The sequence below is a fragment of the Struthio camelus genome, chromosome 1, assembly GCF_040807025.1.
Source record: "Struthio camelus isolate bStrCam1 chromosome 1, bStrCam1.hap1, whole genome shotgun sequence".
Lineage (NCBI taxonomy): Eukaryota > Metazoa > Chordata > Aves > Struthioniformes > Struthionidae > Struthio > Struthio camelus.
In genome coordinates, this window is record NC_090942.1 from 46,643,821 (window position 1) to 46,664,768 (window position 20,948).

A 20,948-nucleotide genomic window follows, 5' to 3' on the forward strand; every position below is an offset into this window, starting at 1 on the left:
AAAAAAGGGAAAAAAGGAAAAAGGAGAAAAGAGGAAAGCAAGGAAACGGAAAGGGAAAAGGAAAATAGGACAAAAGAGCAAAAGAAAAAAGAAAAAATGAAGAAAAAAGAAAGAAGGAAAGGGAAAAGAAAAGAAGGAAAAAAGGAAAAAGAAGGAAGGGAAAAGAAGGAAAAGACAGGGAAGGAAAAAAGGAAAAAGAAGACAGGAAAAGAAAAGAGAATGGGGGAACACAGACAGAGAAAAAAGAACAAACGGTAGAAATGAAAATGAAAGAAAAGGTAGAAACAGACAGACAGAAAGAAAAACCGAAAGGAAAAAAGAAAGCAGAAGAGAAAGAGGGGAAGGGGAGAAAGAAAGAGAGACGCTGAAGAGGGCTGCGCCAAGCCGGCGGCGGCCGAGCGCCCCTGCCCCGCGCAGGCAGCGGCCGGGCGCGGCGCTCGGGGCGCGGGGGCGGCGGGAGCGGCGCGGCCGGGGGCGCGGGGCGGGCGGGGCGCGCAGGGGCGGGGCGGGCGCGCAGGGGCGGGGCGCGGGGCGGGCCCGTACGCAGGCGCGGTGGGAGCCCGGGGCGCCCCACGCGGGCGCTCCCAGAGCCTCGGCGGCGGCGCCCGGCTCGGCAGCGAGGGGGGCGCGGGCGCCGCGGCTGCGCTCAGCGGCCGCGGGAGGAGGGCGGCAGCCGCCGCTGCCGCGCCCAGCTGCGCTCCGCTCCGCTCCGCTGCGCTCCGCTCCCTGCGCCGCCCGCTCGCTGCCATGGGGTAGGGGCGCCGGGGCAGCGCGGGGAAGCCGTGGAGCTGCGGGCGCCGGCGGAGCGCGGAGCGGCGCCGGGCGGCGCCGGGCGGCGCCGGGGGGCGAGGGGCCGCGGAGGTGGGGCGGCTGCCCCTGTGCGAGAGCGGCGGGCGGCGGCGGGCGGGCGGAGAGATGGTCGCGGAGTTGGTGAGCAGCGCCCTGGGGCTCGCCCTCTACCTCAACACCCTCGGCGCCGACTTCTGCTACGACGACAGGTAGGGCCGGGAGCGGGGCCGGGTCCCCGCGGCGGTGCCCACCTGCCGGCCGAGCGGGCCGGGCCGCTGCCGGCGCCGGGGTGCGGCGCGGGGGGGGGGGGGGCTTTTTGACAGCCGGGGGCGGGCAGGGCGCGCCGGTGCCCGCGGGCTGCCGCGCTGGACTCCGCGCTGGCCGCCGGCGCTGGAAGTTGCCGCTGCGAGAGCTGAACTCCGCCGTCGGAGGTGCTGCCCGGGGGATGTCACCGTCGTGCCGGTGTCTCTGCCCGGAGTGTGCTCGCGGTTAGAAGCGGGTGAAAAGCTGTATTAGCAATTAGGGAAAATTCCAATTTGTGCCTTTTCTTTTCTTTCTTTCTTTCTTTTTTTTTTTTTTTCCGGTGACTTAATCTGATTGCAATTAAAGCAGATGCATAATTAAGATATATCAGGGAGAACAGCACGCCTGGCTAAACTTATTAACCGTCCTGGGGTGTTTCATGCTCCATTGGAATTAAACCATCCAAAAAGTGAGCATAGATTTACTTTGACAGCTTTTCATCAGCCTCTCTGCTCTGTGGAAAGTGAACGTATCCCCTGAGTGAGGGCGGGTGGCTGCCTGAGAGGCAGCAGCGTTGCTTTATCTGTAGAGACAATACTGTTTGAATCCTCCTAGATGGTAGCAACCGGCCATCCCACTGCTTGCCTTGCTTGGGATTTTAGAGGGAAACGAGGGTGTTGTGTGCGCAAGAGCAGCGATTCACGTTTCCCATTCGCGTTACCGACAAAGTCTCCAAGCAGCTAGCAAGCTGAGTTAGTATCTTGAAGCGTTTTGTTTAAGAGAGGGTGCCTGAGGAAAGAAGGTGAGGTGGGATAGCGGCAGGGTCTGAACGTAGATAGCGGCGTTGCTCTGAACTTTCAGATGCGCTAACAGGATGCGAAAGGGCCAGTTCTATCTCTGATTACTCGTTTGCCGTGGGAAATAACCTGTCTGTCCTGGAGTCAATTAGTTGCTAAACTTGGTTTCTGCCCTCGCGCTGCATTACGGTGCACCTGCCGTGCTGAAGGGTCTGTCACCGTTTCCAGAATAAACCCCCGTTTTCAAGGGTTGCTCCTATTGTACCTATTCTACTAAAACTAAATGCCAAGTGTTAGTCCTGGTCCAGGTTTCGGGCTGGGAACAGCGTCAGCTAGAGAATGTAGCAATTCAGGCGTCAGTCCTCCAGGTCATTTACATGCACTTGAAGTCTCCTGAAGCAATTAAGTGTTTTTCGGTTTGTGTGAGCCTTCCAATTAGGTACACTTTAAAACATAATTCACAAACAGTAAAAAGAAAAAAAAAAAAACAAAAACCAAAACAGTTTCTCCTAGATGTAAAGTCTGAGTTAGATCAGCAGAAAACAGTGAATATTTTGACACACTGACACTATTTTAAACCCGCTTGTTATAGTTAGGAACTGCAGGAGTTGTGGAATATTTATGTAACCCTAAGTAGCATATGTTGCAATATTTAGGCAAAACTGGGTTGCTTAAGGACATGGTCATCAGCCTCTGCTGCAGGCCAGTTCAGACTGGATAGGGATAGAAGACAACTTGAAATGCTAGTTGATATTTTTGATGTGAAGGTCACTGTTGATCTTGCATGAATGTGCCCTCATGCAGTTAGAAAATAGTGATATTTGATTGTGGGTTCTCTTGGAAAGGATGGAGAAGGTAATCACGTACTGTTTTCTTAATATTAATCCTAAACTATTTAAAAGGTATTCTAAAATACTGCTTTGTTTTGATGTTTACCTAGTGACTAAATAACATACTTCTCGTCATTGTAACTAATATTTAGGTATTCACTAGAGTGCTCTAAAAACCCGTTAATGGGAGTTCTGTACACCGGGTCATCTAATTGGAGTGTTTTCAGCTGCAGCACTGAAAGGGGAAAGGCAAAAAATGGTTTTTGCGTGTTAGTAATTGTTGAACTAGAAACTCTTATCTATTCAAAGAGGCAGGCTCTCAGACCTAAAGGATTCTTTTAACTGTAATCACAGAATCTCACTGCCCTACAGGAGCCTACTTGAGATGTAACACTAGAAAAGGAGGTCAGTGCTGGAGTGGCAGGACACAGCACCCCATGTGGGAGGTGGATCATGCTACTAACTTTAAGTGAATCAGGATTGTGCATTTAGGCTGGGAACCTGTGATGTTTGTTTCAGGAGGGCAGCGTATTGCTATAGCTCTTTCTATGCCCTTTGCCGTGATACTGAAATTGCATCAGACTGTTCTTTTTTTTTTTTTTTTTTAATACAGTGATCAAGCTTACTATATAAAGGGTGTCTATAATTGCTTTCAGTTTTTTTTTTTTTGGTAGGTTGGTTAAGATAAAGTGGCATCGTAAAAACTTCTTATAGCAAAATCAATTTCCCAATGGTAAAACTTAATATTTTAGCGGATCCGTGGCACCAGACCTATAACTGTGCAGGACGGTGATATAACAAACTTATTCATGGTCTAAGCTTTATGACTTTATATCAAAGGGTTCAATATTTTATTTCCCACCCTTCTCTCAATTAAACTGAATGGAATGAATTTAAAGTCTGAAGAAACTGAATAAGAGAGCGTTTACACTCTTACTTTTCATCACTGGTCTGCATAACCTTTTGTTTCTTTCAGGCTAGATAGATATGTGCCACACATAATGAGTGTAAACATGTGATCTTTTGATCAATTGACTTATTGATGACTTTGAATGAAAGTGACAGCGTCTAAACCCGAGAGCCAGTGTAAAGAAGAAACACTGCTTTATTTTTTCTGTGGGCCTAGAAAACAAGCTTTTGTCACTCTGTTCCCTTCTGTTGTAATTCTCGCAGGCAGCTGTGGTATTTCCTAGTTACGTGCATAGATTATTGGGGGGAGAAGGGGTCCCCCTCAACCCTACTCCCCCTTTTTCATCTAGGAAAAAATAAATATGTTTTTCATTTTCTTTTTGCTCGTTTGTTGTATTTGAAGGTAGGTATGGCACACAGTAACCTGGAATAAGAGCATTCAGCTCTTATTATGGGGGAGAGGGGAAGAAATATTTAGTTGTTTGTTTAATGCCATATTGAGCTCAGATTGGTTGTTAATAAAGGTTTATTTATTGCTGAGCAAAATTGTCTTGGAACTGACCAGAAAGTGGGAGGGAAAAATGCAGTTTCCACTCCGGTGGATGTGTTGAAGATCTTCCTTGTTGCATTGTGTTAAATCTAGCTTCTTGCCAGATTAAGGGGGCTAATCTCTAGTCGCTGCACATGCAGTTCTTGTTTCATGTTAATACCTACCGGTATTGCAGGAAGGAAACATATTGCCCTGATTAGCCTAGCACACTTGCATAATTATTTTTACTTGCCGTTTAAGTCCACACAGAAGTAGGCAAGCTGACCTGTGGGTGCCCTGCGTTGAAGCTGTAGTCCTTCGTGTGACCTGGGCTAAGTGAGGCAGGTCACTGCCAGTTTACAGCTGGGGTGGGGAAGATTTAGTGCTCTGAGTACCTGAGGTCGTACATTGCTACAGCGAACGCGTCAGAAACAACTCATCTGCAGAAGTATTCCTTTCTACTCACAAGTGTCAGAAGAACGGCATGTTTTAAGGAAGAAATCAGTAGGAATCTTTAACCTTGAATGATGTATTGTCTCTGTGGCCCATTGACAGAATTGGTGCTCTGGACAATATGTACGGACTTGTCCGTCTTGGTGTAGGGCTCTTCTGTCAAATTCAGTGCCGCAGACCAGGTTTCTTCAGCTTGTGCTCTGTTTTATGTCGGCTTGAGTTGAACAGCCTTATTGATGGTGGAAACAATATCCAGTAGCCTTGTTTCAAAGTTGCAGTGCAGTATTACAAATTGCATTGAAGAAATCCTAATGAATGTCTTCACTGTGTAGTATTTGAAGCCTGCATAATCTAGAAATAGGCTGAGCCCATACACATTGTGCAGTACCTCTGTTGGATCTGCCACATGAGATTTAATCTAGCAAGTGACCCAAATACATGCAGTAGAAGAACAAGTATAAGTACACTGGGGAAAATTGCTTGCCATCTGTCTCTGTTGAGCTGTATGTGCGTATTCGGTTATTAATTTATATCTGTGATTTTTATGGCCCCTTTTTGTCATCAGCTCTTAATTTTTCCAGCTCTAAATGCACTTCTCTGGTAGCTTTCAGCAGGTACAGTTCTCAAATGGCTGCAATCTTTTAAATTTCAGCTGTGAGGCTAGTGGTGGGGGAAAGGGGAGAGGAGGGGACTTGCTCGGTTCCTCTGTAGTCTTTTCCCTTCTTCCCTTCCGTTGCCTTAAACGTGCTAATTTCAAATGACCATAAAGACAATTTGTATATGAAGCATGGCCTTTCACATAATGATAAAAACACAAGCCAGAAGAAGATGCCCGAGTAGCTGCGGCAATTTAGTTTTCAAGTGTTGTAGCTGAGTATCAACCAACTGAACAAGTAATTGATTAGACAATATGATGAATCTAGCATGGTAATATCCTATTAATGTTGTACCCATTCAATTTAAAATGCTGAACATCATCTAAAAATGCATTTGGCTTTAGCCTTAAAAGCTGTATATTGAATGGAACCCTTCTGATCCAAATGTGAAATTTCAGCTTCATCAAAGAATGTAATTTTTGCAGTGGAGATGCTGCACTACAGAGATTTTTGGAAGCCAAAAAAAAAAAAAGTCCCCACAGGCTTTATTTAAAGATTATAGTTGCATCTATAATGCTAACACAAACTGTGTCACTTTTGGTAGCTGGTTCACAGAATAAATTCATTACAGTTAGCAGACTCTCCCTATCTGAGTCACTGACTGGATAAGTCTCCTCTGCAGGAAGTTTTTCCAGCTCACAACAGAGTTACAAATTCAAGTGATCCACTTTCTCCTGCATCTCCCATATGTATTCCAGCTGCACTGCTGAATCCTTTAAGTTTGGCAGAGTGAAAGTCGCTTAGAAGTCTCTCGTCTCAATTTGTTAACCATCTGATAGCGGCAAGAATGCTGATTTTTGCCTCCCTCATCTGGAAATGTGCCTTTCCCTTGTTGCTGGCTGCTCAGATTTTTTTTCTGTGAGGTTGACTGCAGTGGGCTTTGCTCTTTGTTTATGGGATTGCTATCTTTAGCTGAAGTGTTTGGTGCTGAAGCTGTAGATGCAAGCCTGCTGGCAACTTGCGGTGCAAGTGCTTCCAAGCATACAGTTGGAGAAGTGGACTAAATCTGAAGACAGAGATGTTTGTTCTTATTGTTGCCAACATTTATGCTTTTGGGTTAATTGTCTATTTTGAAAGAAATCTTTTTTTAACTGTCCATTCCTGAGTGATGTTTTCCATCCCTATTTTTTGGTCCAAAATGGTTGTTTAAAAGATAGAAGCATTTTGTCTGAAGATCCGAACCTTATGCTAAAAGTTCCTTCTCTGACACTTTGGCCCTCAGGCTTTTAAATTAATTTTTGGAATTTCTCTTGATTGCAGAAGGCCTGTTGTTGGCCTTTGAGGTTTGGCAACCTTTGAGCTCCTGTGCTTCCCTGACTGGGGTGACTGACTAAGCATATAAACTCTGCTTATCTCCCTTCAAAACGTGAGCTTGCTCTGCCGGCGGGTTATTTCAGTCAGGATGGCTGCAGAATTTCATTTTACGTATTCTAGATCAGGTTCTTGAGTCAGATTCCTTTAGTCCCAGGATGACCCTGTAACCCTGTGATATTCATGCTATTGCTGGAAGAGATGGTCCCTCCCAAATAAGTGGGAGAGGGCGTAATTCCTGCCTTTGCTCTCACTTCCACCCTTCACAAAACTGCACGCTGAACAATTTTCCCCAGCGGCTAGCCTGCGGCTGCATGCAACGTGAGGAGCCTGAGGAAGACGTCTTTGGGAATCGCACCCTTAAACATCACTTAACGTGTTGACTCTGTTGCTCAGTTTATATTATTTTCGGACAGGTAGGATGTGTTGTAGGCTTGTGAATGGCCCGTAACGGGCGTGCACAAAGGCAGCGAGCGGTGTGCACTCGCGCACCGCTGCCGCTTCAGCGCAGTGCTGCTGCTATTCGCGTTTGACTGGGTGACAGCTGAATTCTGAAGCAAAGAAACACGCTAGATCACTGCGATGGCAGTGAAGGATCCGAAGCCTGTCACGCTTTGTAGCACTTGGAGGAAAAAGGAAACCAGGAAAAGCAAGTCAAAACTGTTCGAAGCTGATGAAACCGGTGGTCATCCAGCGTCCTTAAACGGGGATCGCTAGTCGTTACGCTTCGCTAGGCGCCACCTCAGCGATTCCTGTCCTTGTGAAGTTTCGGAAGGGGGGGAAAAAGGGCTTCCCTGAACCCTAATCCTTGCTTTCCACTGTGCTGATTAGTCTGCTGCCTATCAGCTTCATGTGGAGGTTTTTGACGAATGGTAGGAAGATTCAACTGGAGGCAAAAATTGCTCATTTACTGTCTTCATATCACTTTGTTTCTTCATCTTTTCATTTTTTGCTGTTTGTTTTATTGCAAATATTGTGCTCTTACCATGAACTATTTTGCCTTTTATATATTATTATTATTATTTTTCCCCCTAGTGGCTTATATAAATAGTCCATATGCTTTAAAAACTCTTACAAAAGCAGCGTACTCTCTAAAAGCATGTGTAGGTGTATATATAATCGGTGCAGTAAACAGGATAGCAGAGTTTTGTTTTGTACCTACCTGAAACTGAGACTGAGTGTTTTTGGCTTCTGTCTTTCCAGCAGAGAGCTAGACAAACTTCCCGTTGGAGCCTGTCAAGAAGGCTCCATAATTTATTTGCAGGGGTCATGCCGGCTGACTCAGAGCACTTCCTCCTCCCCGGGAGTTAAGAGTGTTGCCCTGGTCCCAGCTGGCCCAGGAAGGCAGCGACTGACAGGTAATTGAACGAGGATTTTCCACATGGCGGTACAAAGCGTTCCCATTACACGACTGGACTGGTCTGTGGCATCCCCTTTTATTCACGCGCCTGTCAATAGACCAAAAAAAAGCCCCTGGCCTCTGACCTGTAGTTCAAGGGAGTCATGCTTCTAGGACAGGTTTTTCTGAACTTAGCATTACACTAGGCTGTTTTGCTAATGAGAGGATTATGTGAGTTTAACTCTTATGTGCTTCAGCTTCATCCAGTATTAATTACAGGGCTGTTCCTCTGAATTGGTAGCAGAACTATTGCTTAAAGTCTCTGCCAGTGTCTGAATGTTATTTTCACGCAACTTGTTAATCTGCATACTTAAATCCTAAAAAAGGACTTGGATGCTTGAAACGAGGTCATAATTCAGTGACCAAAATTGTCACAGAAACAAATAAACCTGCCTAGCAGCAGCCTAAATTGTTCTTAGATCTTTGTACTGTTTTCCTTCCCGCCTTCCATGACTTTTTAGATATAAAAATGAATAATTGGTCCTGGGCACAGGAACTGGAGAGCAAGCATGCCTTTCGCTCAACCCCTTCCCTGTTGTCATGCAGAGAAAACTGCATCCTATGCTTAGGGTACCCTCCTGGTGGGACGTGAGTCTTTGAACCCTCGCAAGTTCCTAAATAAAAGATCGATACAAGGAAAGTGCTTGTCTGCGATCCTCAGAGAGAGCATTTCATTTCTCTGCTTAGTGTTTCCCATTGCTTGGTTACCTGCTCTCTGCAAGTATGATTTTGTTTTTTTCATTGCTTTTCTGAGACTTCTCTCACTGATGCAGTGTGATCTAGCTGTGTACTCTGGATGGCTCTCTATGAATCACATCCTTTCTTTAGGAGGTGGTGACTGGCTAATAAGTGCCCAAGCTCCCTGCCTTGTAGTGCATCAAGGAGTGTTTTTACAGGATCTAGCCTTTAACTTCTACGCAGAAGTGTTTTTTAGGTTGATACTGTTTTGAAATAGCTTTTGGGTTTTGCTCAGTAAATTACTGAAACTGATAATAGTTACTTTGGTGTTTAAAAAAAACCCAGAGCTCTCATGTGCGAGTAAAGCACCAAGAAGAACTGACCCCTGAAAAGCATCTCCTTAAGTTGATGTTTTCAGTGCTTTTTTTTCAGTGCTGATAGGATTACTAAGTGGAGACACCTTCCCTTCCCCCCAAGAAAATGGATGTTGTCCATTATGAGGATCTTTAAGAAGTTAGCACTGATTTCAGGTGAATAAGGCTGTCTGTACATAAGGGTTGACCATGCCCCTCACTGGAGTATCACGGTAAGCAAACAAACAAAAAAAACCCAGCTCCTCCAAAATCTGCACAACCAAAATCAAACTCTTCTATTAAAGAGTCCCTTTATATGGCTTTGTCCAGCTTCCAATAAGAGAAGAAATGAAAGACTTCACAAGGAGACAAGAATCTGTGAGAAGGTGGGGGGGGGGGAAGAGGGGAGGGCAGTGAAGGTGGGCTGAAGTTGCCCCTGGAGCTGGGCAGTGGTGGTCTGCACCTGTCATAATTTAAAGTTTTAAGCACTCCTCACAAGTCTGGTGTCTATTTTAGAACCACGAGTCTCGCAGCGGTTCCTGCGCCTGCCTGGCTTCTAGCTTGGCGTGTTTGTGAAGCGTGTTTTGGCATGCTCCATTCAGATTGCTTCGTTCTCAGTGAGAGCGCGAGTTATCCGACTGAAGTTCTTTGTATGTTCACGTCTATGCATTTGACAGGCTTTTAGTAGTCACTTTGAAATGCAAGATGCCGTTTGCTAGGTTATGAAGTAATAGGTCACCATCTGGGAGGAAGCACAGGGAGAACTAGAACTGCTAACCCAGAACAGTGTATGTGGTTTTTTTTTTTCCCCCCTCCTCGAATGACTAATTTGTTCCAGGTGCCTTACATGAAAGCTTAAAGTGGGAGTTCATTCTGAAAATCAGTTACTTCTGGGAATTTTGACTTTGCTGTGTGTGTGATTTGGTTCTATCATTTGCCAAATGTATTTTTGTTGGTGGGCCCTGGAGAGAGAGCAGGAGGATCTTGCTAACTAACATGCAAAGCAGCACGTTAAGTAATGCACTGAAAGTCATCTTTTTAAAGCACGCTATGCATGTGCCATTACAGACTGTTTAGCACTGTGTCATTTCCCTTCTGCAGGCTGCTCTGTTCATGCTTTTAGCCTTTTTTTTAATGATATTGTAGCACTAGGGTAACATATGAACGTTCTTGATTTTATTTTATAGTGTGACAGCATTCATGGGTTGGGATCAGTTGTATTTGGCTGGCTCTTTTGTTTGAGTGGGCTTGTACTGTGCTACTTTGAGAAGGGAATTGGGTCCTAATATAAATTCAGATGAGATACTCACAGTCACCCCTCCAGTGACTGGAATAGCTTTCCCAACTCCAAATAACACGGAGGATTTTTCTTACCTAAGTAGAAGGAGCTGTACTGGCTTCAGTGGGACATTGAGTGTATGAATTGACTTGTAGATGTAGTCCTGTTGGTTGTGTTGGTTATGAGAGTTGTTATATACTCTTTCATGCTTCATAATCTATTTAAAAAAAGACTTTTTCTTTTCAAGTAAAAAATATTCAGAGGAGTAGTGTGCCTCGTCATGCCCTCTGATTTCCAGCAGTTGCGTGAACGTGAAAGTGCAATCATGCCTTCTCTTGTGGTTGATACTATATTTATTTGATGAGACTGTTGCTTAATGTGCCAGCAGTTTTGATTGTCTTAATTATTTTGATTACAAGATGAGGAAGAAATGAGGTTCAGAAGAGAGGGGATATCTTAAGAAACTGTTAATCTTATTTTGTGTGTTAAACATCAGCCCTCCAGATACCACTGAACTATGAAAAATATTTACGTCTTGGATCAAGACTCTGTATTGGCCTGACTCTCTTTAATATCGGAATTTCACCAGTGGTTCACCTTGGGCAACTCTTTGAAATTGTGGAGCGAAGCATGGAAGTTTGCTTTGTGGGTCTCCAGCAAGGTTGTACTGCTTCTGCCACCCTTTCTCTGCCCTTCCACGCTCCCTCTCCTGCCTTGCTCTCCCCCTCAAAGACACTATGTGGTTCCTGGGAAGATACTTCTAGGTATGGTGTGCATCTATCTGTATATTTTTCTTACTGGAAAATCTTGAATTATAACAAGAAGTTCCTTGTAATAAATTCTGTGAAGCTTCAGTGTGTGTGTGTGTGTGTGTATATGTGCTTCATTTTTCTCAAACAATTTCAGTCATACTTGAGGAAGCTTTAAAATGTTGATTTTTTTTTTTTTCCAAGAGGAAAAGGGTCTTGCAAAATTAATGTTGGTTGCAGAAGAAAGATTTGTTTTTAAATGAATTGTTTGTAGTTAAACTTCTGATCTTTTCTTTTTTTTATAATTAAAACAGAAGAAAACTTAGGCTTTTTTAAAAGCACTTTGATCTGAATTAAGGTTCCAGTGCCAAAAAATAATTTAAATGTTGCATAACTGTATAAATAGTGCTTGCTTGCAAAAAGAACTAGTACTAAGAGAATGATGAAAAATTTTTATCAAATAAAATGTTTTTTGTGTATAGCAGCTTTCTGTTTATATAAGAAGCAGTTCTTTAAAGCTTCTCTGTAACGCCAATATACCTGAATAAATTTTGTTGTCTTTGTGTGGAAAACACATAGCTTTATGATCTATTCCATTTCACAGTACATTACTCATCCCTTATGTGTAACTCTCCTGGATTATTAAAAAGGGTGGTATTTCTTTTTAATAAATCTCATGTTTCTGGAGAACTGTTGTGTGTGGTGTGTGTGGTTTTTTTTTGTTGTTTTTGTTTTCTTTTAGAAGAGAGGCCTAGATATGGGGAAAGGCCTTAAAGAAAATGCTTCCTTATATTGTTTTCTTCATGTTAGAAGAGAGCAAATTGGATCACTCTGGAATACTGTCTACACTGCCTTTTGCTGCCACACATGTTCGTGTTCTTCCTGCGCTTTGAAACGATTGCTCCAATGGGCTCCGCACCAATGCGACGTAGCTTTAGTTAGCATTGGGGAGCGCTGATCGCGGTTTTGTAGCATGCATGTTATTGCTGGCAGGTGGAGCCCCAGATGAAAGCCTTATCCACCAGCACAGGCCTGGGGTTGCATATCTGGATGTGCCCTGAGCTGCTGTGCAAGTCATTACATCTCCTGCTGCTGCTGTTTCCTCCTGCACTGTTTCGGCTCCTAACGTGATTGCAAGCTCTTGGCAGCAGAAATCGCGTCTTTAGTATGCATATTACACTGGTTGGTTCAACATGACTCAAGCTTTGATAAGGGCATCTGGGTGTTATTTTATAAGTGATGCCTCTGGGCTTAAAGAATGGAGCTTTAATGGCAGTTCCTTTATGTACTTTCCTCTTTCTGTAGGACTGCTAGATGTTTGTCTACCCAGAGCAGCTTGGCCACTGTGTCTGTTAAGTGTGGTCTGCTGCATGGTTTTACCCCTCCTCTTCTTTTTTTTTTTTTTTTGTAATTAAAAAAAAAGTATCATCTTTAACTCTTTTAGTCACGCTATTCTAATTAACATTGAATGACTAGGTTTGTACCCATTCAGAAGGGAACCCTGAATTACTGTGATTTTTATGATGGACAGAGGTAGTGAGAGCTTTGTGCCTGGCAGGGTGAGGGTTAAAACAGTAAGGAAGGCTTACATGTCCATGAGGTAGGAAGCTAGTTTGTCCTCTGCAATTTAGAGCCTGCTTTTAGCGCTTGACAGAGAAAATAATGTAAGGATATTAACAAAAAGTAGATGTTTATAACCAAACAAAATTGATTTGCAGGGGTATGATAAACCCGTGACAGTGATTTTGCAGGAGACCCTTCTCCTCTAGGGGACAGTCAGCTCTTTCTGTCATCTTTTCTAAATGTTCCAATTTCAATCATTATATGTGCTCCTTTCCCAAAATATTTAAAGGGCCAAATGATTTAGGGGCTGGGAGTGTATCTAGGTGAAGAAAGGATCTTGTAAGGGAAAGGAAAGTCCTTAAGGTTAATGCAGGCTTTCACCTGATTTGGTGGTGTATGCCTAATCCCATAGTTTTTCATGCTAATGAGTATTCATATTTAATATTTTATTCTTTTGAAAAATGGTAAAAATACCTACTGTACAGGAATACCTGTAGTGTTTTGTCTGTCCGACACTAAGATATGTGCTCAACCTACTGCCCTTCTCAGCTGTTGACCCGATGCTGCATTTCCTGCACTAGTTTTGCAGAAAGAGAGTGTGCTTTGCTGCTCTTCATACCACTGTAGATCTCAGTGCTTCTTGGACTTGGCTTCAGAGAAGGAAGCTTGTCTAAGCAGGAAAATTGGACCTGTAGATCCGCAGGTGCCACGGTAATATAAATATCTCGAAAGGGTCTGACGCAGTAGCTTGAAGAAAGGTACCACCTGTATTTGCACACTTTCCAGAAACCCCACGCTGTGTGTGATATTTAAATTTACCTACTTGGCTCTGTGCTTGGCTTGCTCTAAACATCTTGCTGACTGCAATTTGTAGATTTTGGTGTGGGCTTCTGTATCAGGGCTTATTATAGACAAGGAATTTCAGTTTATGTTTACGCTATGCTAAGCAGTAAATAACTTAATGATGGGAAAACGTATGGGAGCTTATTTTGCAGCAAAAAGTTTAAAACTCAATTTCTTACCTCTGAAGGCCAAAATGTTACAATACTGTTTTTTTCAAAATCAGTAAAGTGAATCTAAAGCATGCAAATGAAGAAGTAATACGCAGGTAAATGTGAGTACAGAAAAACTTGTAAAGTTCCTGCATAAACAGTATGTTATTGATGCTTATTTCTCATTTTCCTGTAAGTATGGAAGAAAAATATAAATTACTTGGAATTTTCAGTAATAAGTGGGATTAAAATCAGTTTATTGAAGAAAATAATTTCCTCAATCTAGTGTAATTTAAATACTGCTTAAAAGTATAACTTGTATTTGATCTTTTTAGTATGGGCAAGGATACAGGGACATCTGTTCATTGTGTAGCACGGTGGGAGTGCCTGCTGAATGTTTTTGCTAGAGCAACTGCACTGAGAACACTTTATTTTGCATACCTCCTTTAAGATAAGAAATCATGGGGGAACCATCTGTGTGTAGAGCAGGGTATAAAAACACAGAACTTTATACTTGATATGTCGTACTATGTAGCTAGAAGATACTAGAGTGTGGATACTGTTGTATTTGTTTCCTATCCTATTTTTTCATGAACTAAGATCCTACTCAAAATGCCTGAGGTGGCAGAACACAGTCCTGTTAAGGAAGAGCAGATATGTGATGCTTGTAGCATAAACCTGAAATCGTGCCAGTTAGCTTTTTACCAGCGGTAAATGAACACGCTTGTAGAATAAGCTGCTGGAGGAAGCCTGTGTTTACCACGAGGTATTTGGTATTGTAAAGCACAGATGAAACCTGGTCATAACTGGGAGGTTGCTTTTGATGTACCTGTTTAGCTGTGGCTGTAACGGACACGATTTTTACCTCTTAGCTTACTTCCAGTGCTATTTTGTGTCTGCGCTGACTGCGCAGGTGGTGGCGTGAGTGAAGGGATGAACTATGTAACCTGTGACTCTTCCAATAGAGTGATTAAATTAGTAACAAATTATGCCCCCAGGAAACTCCAAGCTCATAAATAGAGTAAGCAGTATGGTAATATTAAAAAAAAATAACAATAATTTTTTTTCTATCCAATAAGTCTTTGTTTGTTTAGTCATTCCTCCAAATTTCAGCAGAAACTCTTGTACGGCAATTACTTCTACAGTTATACTTTCTGCAGCAAAGGGTCTGTGTTGAGTTTGCGATTTTTTGGGGAGTTTCTTTTTTCTGTGGAAGGTTAGAAGTAAGGTACTTGGGTCACCTTACACTATCCATTCTAAATAAAAGCTTAAATGAGTCCGTAAGTGCAGAGATTATATTTCAGCTATTGCTTCAGGAATTGACTAAACCTTGATTTAATTGAGTTCAGTTTAGGTTGGTTGATTATTGCTGATGTTGTAATTAAAGAAAGAAAACTGCAGCTAACTAATCTAATTTTCTGTGTGTCTCTTGTATCTGCCTGATATTTATTGCTTTTCTTAAAGCACAAATGAACAGGTGAAGGTAGCAGCTAAGCAAAATCACTGGATGTGCCTGGATAATTATGCATTCACTAAACAGTGCTTATTGGAACAGAAAAATAAGCACATCGGAGAGGATGAATGGTCCACTCAGTAGTATAGAAGAAGGAAGAAAACTAAACTATGACCTAATGATCTGCTTTAGTGCTGGTCTGTTTATTGTATCCTAACTTAATTAAGGCCAAGATAAAAGCAAACTCCTTTGTAGCTCCTACATGTAAGCAAGAAAGAGCTAAAAATGGCAGCCTAGGCCTCAGGTTTGCAGCTAAGCCTTCAGTTTCACAAATGCTTGGACAAGTGTTCAGCTTTTCAGATGTAAATAGTCCCATTAGATGAAACCTTGGTCCAACTGGAGTCAGTGGTAAAACCTGTGGCCATTTAAATAGGGCTAGAATTTCATGAATGAATTCAGTGAAACTACTTGTATACATAAAGTTAAACACATGGCTAAGTGTTTGCAGGATGGAGGGCCTGCAAGGATACAAGCATAAGACCCCTTGCGATGCAGTTAGAAGTTTGGCCTGTCATGCCGTTGTATGATAGAGAGCCAGAGTGAGGAAGCAGATGAACCTTTTGGTCAAAAAGAAACACAAACTATATAGAACTTCATAAATAACTGCAATTCATAAAATGCTTGGTTGGTCCTAAATAATGAAGCAGTGAAAAAGTTTATGGGCTATGCTTGTTCTTGTAATATATTTTTATTTTATATTTTTTGGCACAAATGCATATAAGGAATTAGTATCATTATTACATTTCATTACTCGGAACTCAGTATTGCGAGAAGCTCTCTTTTGGAGGTGGAAGGAGGTAAAATAGAAATTACAGGCCAAAAAAACCTCCCGTCTGCTACTGAGTCATAGGACTTACACAGTATTTGATTATCTCAGCTGTGGTAACCGTCGTGTGTATTAACTGCTTAATTTCATATCACACTTGGTAAGGAAAAAAAACTTTGGGTTTGTGATAACTTTGGCAGTTCTCACCAGCTGAGGCTCTCCCTTCCAGATGTTTCACCGTTTGCAAACTTGATTTGGAGCTGTTTGTACAGCAAAACAACTGTCACATATGTTAACAGATCAGTTTCTCTTTGTACAGAACATCTTTGCAGAGTCTAGTTTCATGTTTCTTGGCTAGAAATGCTATTTGAACTATTGTCCCCTTAATTCCGTGAGATTTAGATAACTGCAATTTTCCAGGTTTTTGAGGGAGTCCTAATTTGCATTTCATAGCACATACAAAACTGAGAATTAGCATGAAGACTTAGGGCAGTCTGACAGTCCTTTGTACCTATGGAAATAGTTACACAATAGTACATGTGCAAATAACGTTATCAGGTGCCCTTTGTGTGTGTTCACCCATTTTACCTAGTGTGTACTGAAAAGCTGCGGCTTAATTCTCATTTAATCCAAACCTGCTCTATGGTAAGATGAACTTGCATAAAGAGAGAAACAGTGAGGTCTTGAGGAAATATTAACTACTATTCATTATTTTAAAGAACTTCATTTTGGCATACTATTGGGGCTCTTTTTTCCTCTGTACAGGGCTAGTAATGGAAGGAATATCTTCCTGCTGCTGAGATTACAGATTTGGGGTGTAACCTTTCCTTTGTCTTTGCTGTCTCTCCTTACAGGTGGTACACACCCTTCTCCAGGTCTCTTCTCCAGGCTGGGGACTAATACTGCCTATATTTCTGGAGAATGGAGGAGAACACATTGGCTCCGTTGTCTTACGGGCTGTGCAGTCCTATTGCTGTTGGAGAATAGACACAAAAAGCTGGTGTAGAGGGCAAGTGCGAGAAAGGTAAAGTGGCAAGGCAATAGGAAATTCAGCGCTGGAACAAAGTTCTTCGGCTCCTGCATGCACAGGTGCCTGGAGCAAATGCCTTCTTGCTTCTCACTCTGTATTTGTAGTTCTTACAATTTGAAGGATTGTGGTTTAATTCTGATAAGATACTGATGCTGTTCCATCCACTTTCTTTATATTATCCCACTGTGTAGGGGGTGGTGCTTCAGGAGAATTTGAGAAAAGAGGTTCTGCCTCAAGGAGCTTCAGACTGAAAGGGGTGAGAAGAGCAATGGAAAAAAGCATATGCCTGATGATCCTGGGTATTAGTGTGTTTTCTTTTTGCGAGTATGAAAGTCACTGAAGTTAGGGTGAAAGTGGGAAAAGGTCTGGGGAAAGAAGACAAGATGAAAGACATACTAGAGATGGGTGAAATGAGAGAGTTGGGAGAGCGGGATGCAGAGGATCTGAACAGTGTGTGGACCAAGAGGAGTATTGCCCTCGGCGTGTGAATGCTGCTACTGTATTCGCCGAAAGAGATGTTAGCCCTTGATTTGGCCTCCCCACCTGTTTCTGCTGAAGTGAGCCAGGCTCGGTCAAGCTGCTCAAGCCAAGGCAGCTTGCTTGGCTGAAACCTTTCTGAGATTGATCTCTTCCTCAGCACAGCCAGCAGGTCTGAAAGGTGCAACCGCTGGTATTTTAAGTGGTGATGAGCAGTTGGTGCTGATAATCTGATCACACGGTGCCAAAGAAGCCTGTCTGATTTCACTTTCACCTTTCACGAGTTTTCAGCTTGCCTTTCTAACCTGTTCTGCTTCTTTGTCTCCCTGGGTGGCTTTCCCCTCTCACATTTCCTACAGTGGAAAGCTAATAAGACATGTACAGAAAACAGACGCTGGAACCAAAGTAGGAAAAATGAGCAATGGTGTAGTTAATAGAGTTTGGCCCATTCAATGAGAGAGACACAATGTAGACTAAAAGAGAGATATAAATTACTTTGGAAAGGAAAATGGATAAAACAATGTGGTTGAAGACAGAGGCCTGACTGTTACTGCGCAAAAGTTAGATTGCTGCAGAAGCTATGGTTTTGTGGCTGCCTTGTTTGGCTATTCCTTATGCTGAGTCCTAGTTTGGGATAGACCGTAATGATGCAAAGCCTTGTTGCTTTTAGCTGCTGCTTGCCAAGGCTGCTGTGTGGCTAATGAAGCACTAGGTTCAAACCTAGTCTTGGCAATAGCGGTTTGGGTGGAAGGCCAAACTGAACTATCAGCAGAGACAATACTATTTTTGGGGCTATGTGAAGAAATACTTAATGATATAAGGCTATAGAAACTCTTGGAAAATGGCACTGTGCCTTGTACTTTGAATACTTTACTCGGAAGAAGTTTTCAAACCTCTCTCAACATGGGAACTGACTGAATTTCAAACATAGCATTGCACAGCATGTGGCATTCATTTATTATCCCATTATTATATTAAATGTTATGAATTACCCAAGTACTCCTTTCACTTTGTATGCTTAAGTTGTTATTATAGAGTACAAACATACATCTTTAATACCAGGTAAATAGGCTCTTCTCTTTCTTTTTGGACTTTGTCATCTTCTTTCCTAACCTATCTTAAAGGGCAAAGGAAAACTTAATTTTTACATTAAAGAAGAAATGATTTGTAAAGACACACTATACTCCCAGGCCTCCAAGACTTGTGGTCTGAAAATGGAAACATTAGCCACAACTGATGTATTCTGAGACCAACTCAGTGTGGAGTTTTACTGAAATGTTCAGTGGATGCGCATAGAATGTTGAATGAAGCTTTAAAAAATTCCTGTGTTTCCCTGACTTCATAATTTTTGTGTGTGCTGGCAGAGTTTTTTCAAAATTCCGTGGAATTTTGATGTTAGTGTGAGCTTGATAGAAATGCTCTACGTAGGTAGAATACTATTGGTTTATTGTAAAAACAGAATAGTGATAGTTTCTTCTGCATTTGCTGGCTCATATATCTCCCTCTCTGAACCTGAAGCTGGAAGAAAGTACACTGTATATTTTTTTATTTTGTTTTATTTTCTTTTTTAATATAATCATTTTATTAGGACCAACTCTTTAGATTTATTGCCGTGGCCTGTGTTCACCTTTAGCTGATATAGCAGTTGTTATCACATCCATATTCTGTGCATTGAGTTTGAGATCCAGCCTTTGCCTAGTGACAGAAATGGTCTTCAAATGGTGTGGAAAGCAGTCTGCTTACACATATGAGCAAATAATAATTACAGAGAAAGTTATGTGGAGACTTGGCAATACTGCTGTCGCCACAGCTATTGGTCGAGCTAATATTATGGAGCCTGTTCAAGTGGTAGTTATATAATAACAATATTCAACGGACAGTAATAAGAACTATTATGCATGAAAGTAAAACATATTGTGACCCTTGAGGAATGCTAATGCTTTTCTCTGCATGACTGCATAACTCACTTTCGTCTGGAGTTAGCTCTCTTAAATCCATGTGGCAATAATACCCTATTTTCAAGGGGATTTAATTGCACTTTTGTAGACCATGCAAACGTGAGGGACAACTGCACCCTCTCTCCAACCTAATAGAACTAAGAGCAGCAAATCGTCCATGGTAAGGGCTGAAGTATAGGCAGTGCACGCTTCTGAGTTCCTCTGTGGTCCAGATAAATTCCCAGAGTCTGAACTGTAGCACATCATTGTATTTTTGCTCCTTCTGACATCTGAATTACTCAGATTAAAATATTTCTGGCATATGCTAGAGCTGTGACTCTCTCCTCAGTGCAGATGTAGCCAGAAAGTTGAGATGGAGCCCAGTACCAGGACAAAGTCAGCAAATGGCTCATCTGCAAAATGAGTGGTTCAAAATCATAAACTAATTTAGCCTTTCTAATTTATCATCATAACAGAAGTTTTGGAGTAGTTGGATCTTTCTAGAGTTGTCTCCATTATCTGGGAGACTGTACAGATGTAAACTGACTCAGTCCTAAAATGCTTGTGGTACAGGCTGTTATTCTGAGGGGAAAAAAAAAAACCATACTTCATACTAACCCCTTTCCAATTTTTATTTTACTTCATGGGATGGCTTTTATAAACTTAAACATTGGTATGACTCTCTTACTTTTTAGGAACCTAGAAGACTGAGATTTTTGCTCATTTTACTTCTGATTACTTAATGCTACGGGTATTGATGAGATAATGGAAATCTATAACTGGAACACTCGTGCAGGAAAACAAATTACATGTAATGTTTTGCATCAACCATAATTAAAGGAATGACTATTATAATCAAATAATTGCATTTAATAAAGAATTTTTTTCTTTCTCTTGTGAAGTGTCTGAATCTTTTTCTTAATTTTCCCTTTCCGTTTCAGAAAGTTATTGGAAAACTGTGTTACTTTGTTTCTTCCATGTACCTATCTTTAGGAAAAAGGAGGATTCAGTACTTTCTGAAAGTAGTTATGCTTCTTACATCATTGATGTATGAAGATCCAAAATGCAATGTTCAAGCCAATAAGTATTTGTTATGTTTTTAGCCTTGGAATGATGAGCATTGTCAGGCATAATCTTCTGTGGATTTGCCTGAGGAGGGGTTGTAAGTCTTTAGAGTGATGTATTCAACGTTGTGCTAATCCACTGATTTATAGAATAGTATCTGCACCTTTAACAAAGACCTACCTATAGTTGTAGTTAAATAGATCATTTTTATGATTATTTTTGAAGTGGATTTTTTCACAGCCATTTCCCTTTCAATTGCTTAACATTATTTTCTTTAGTTAGCGGGTTTTTTTTAACCATTTTTCCAGTCCTAATCATCCAGTACCAGGAAAAACAGTGTCATATTAAACAAACCAAAAGGTATCAGAAAGAAATGTAAGAAACAAAAGTCCTTTCATGTCATCAAAGACCATGAACTGCGAAAGCAACGCAAGCTCAACTAATCTTCTTGCATGTTGATATTAAATTTGTTCCGTTTTGCCTCCCATTTTGTTCTATTGTTTGCTTTGTCCATATCCGCTTGTTCTCTACCACCTTATGCTTGGATCACAGCTTCTGTGATCTGTGGCAGAACCTGCTTTGCATTTGTACAGGGTCTTGCAGAACGGTGTCTTCGCTGATGGATTGCAT

General features: G+C 42.0%; 1 protein-coding gene across 1 annotated transcript in view; it reads left to right on the plus strand.

The window, feature by feature from the left end:
• The first annotated feature begins 862 nt into the window (after positions 1 to 862).
• Positions 863 to 20,948, plus strand: part of TMTC2 (transmembrane O-mannosyltransferase targeting cadherins 2) — a 256,213-nt gene continuing 236,127 nt past the window's right edge. The window contains exon 1 of the mRNA XM_068936498.1: positions 863 to 998. Coding sequence (XP_068792599.1) covers positions 916 to 998 — 83 coding nt within the window. The 5' untranslated portion in view covers positions 863 to 915. The remainder of the gene's footprint in view (positions 999 to 20,948) is intronic.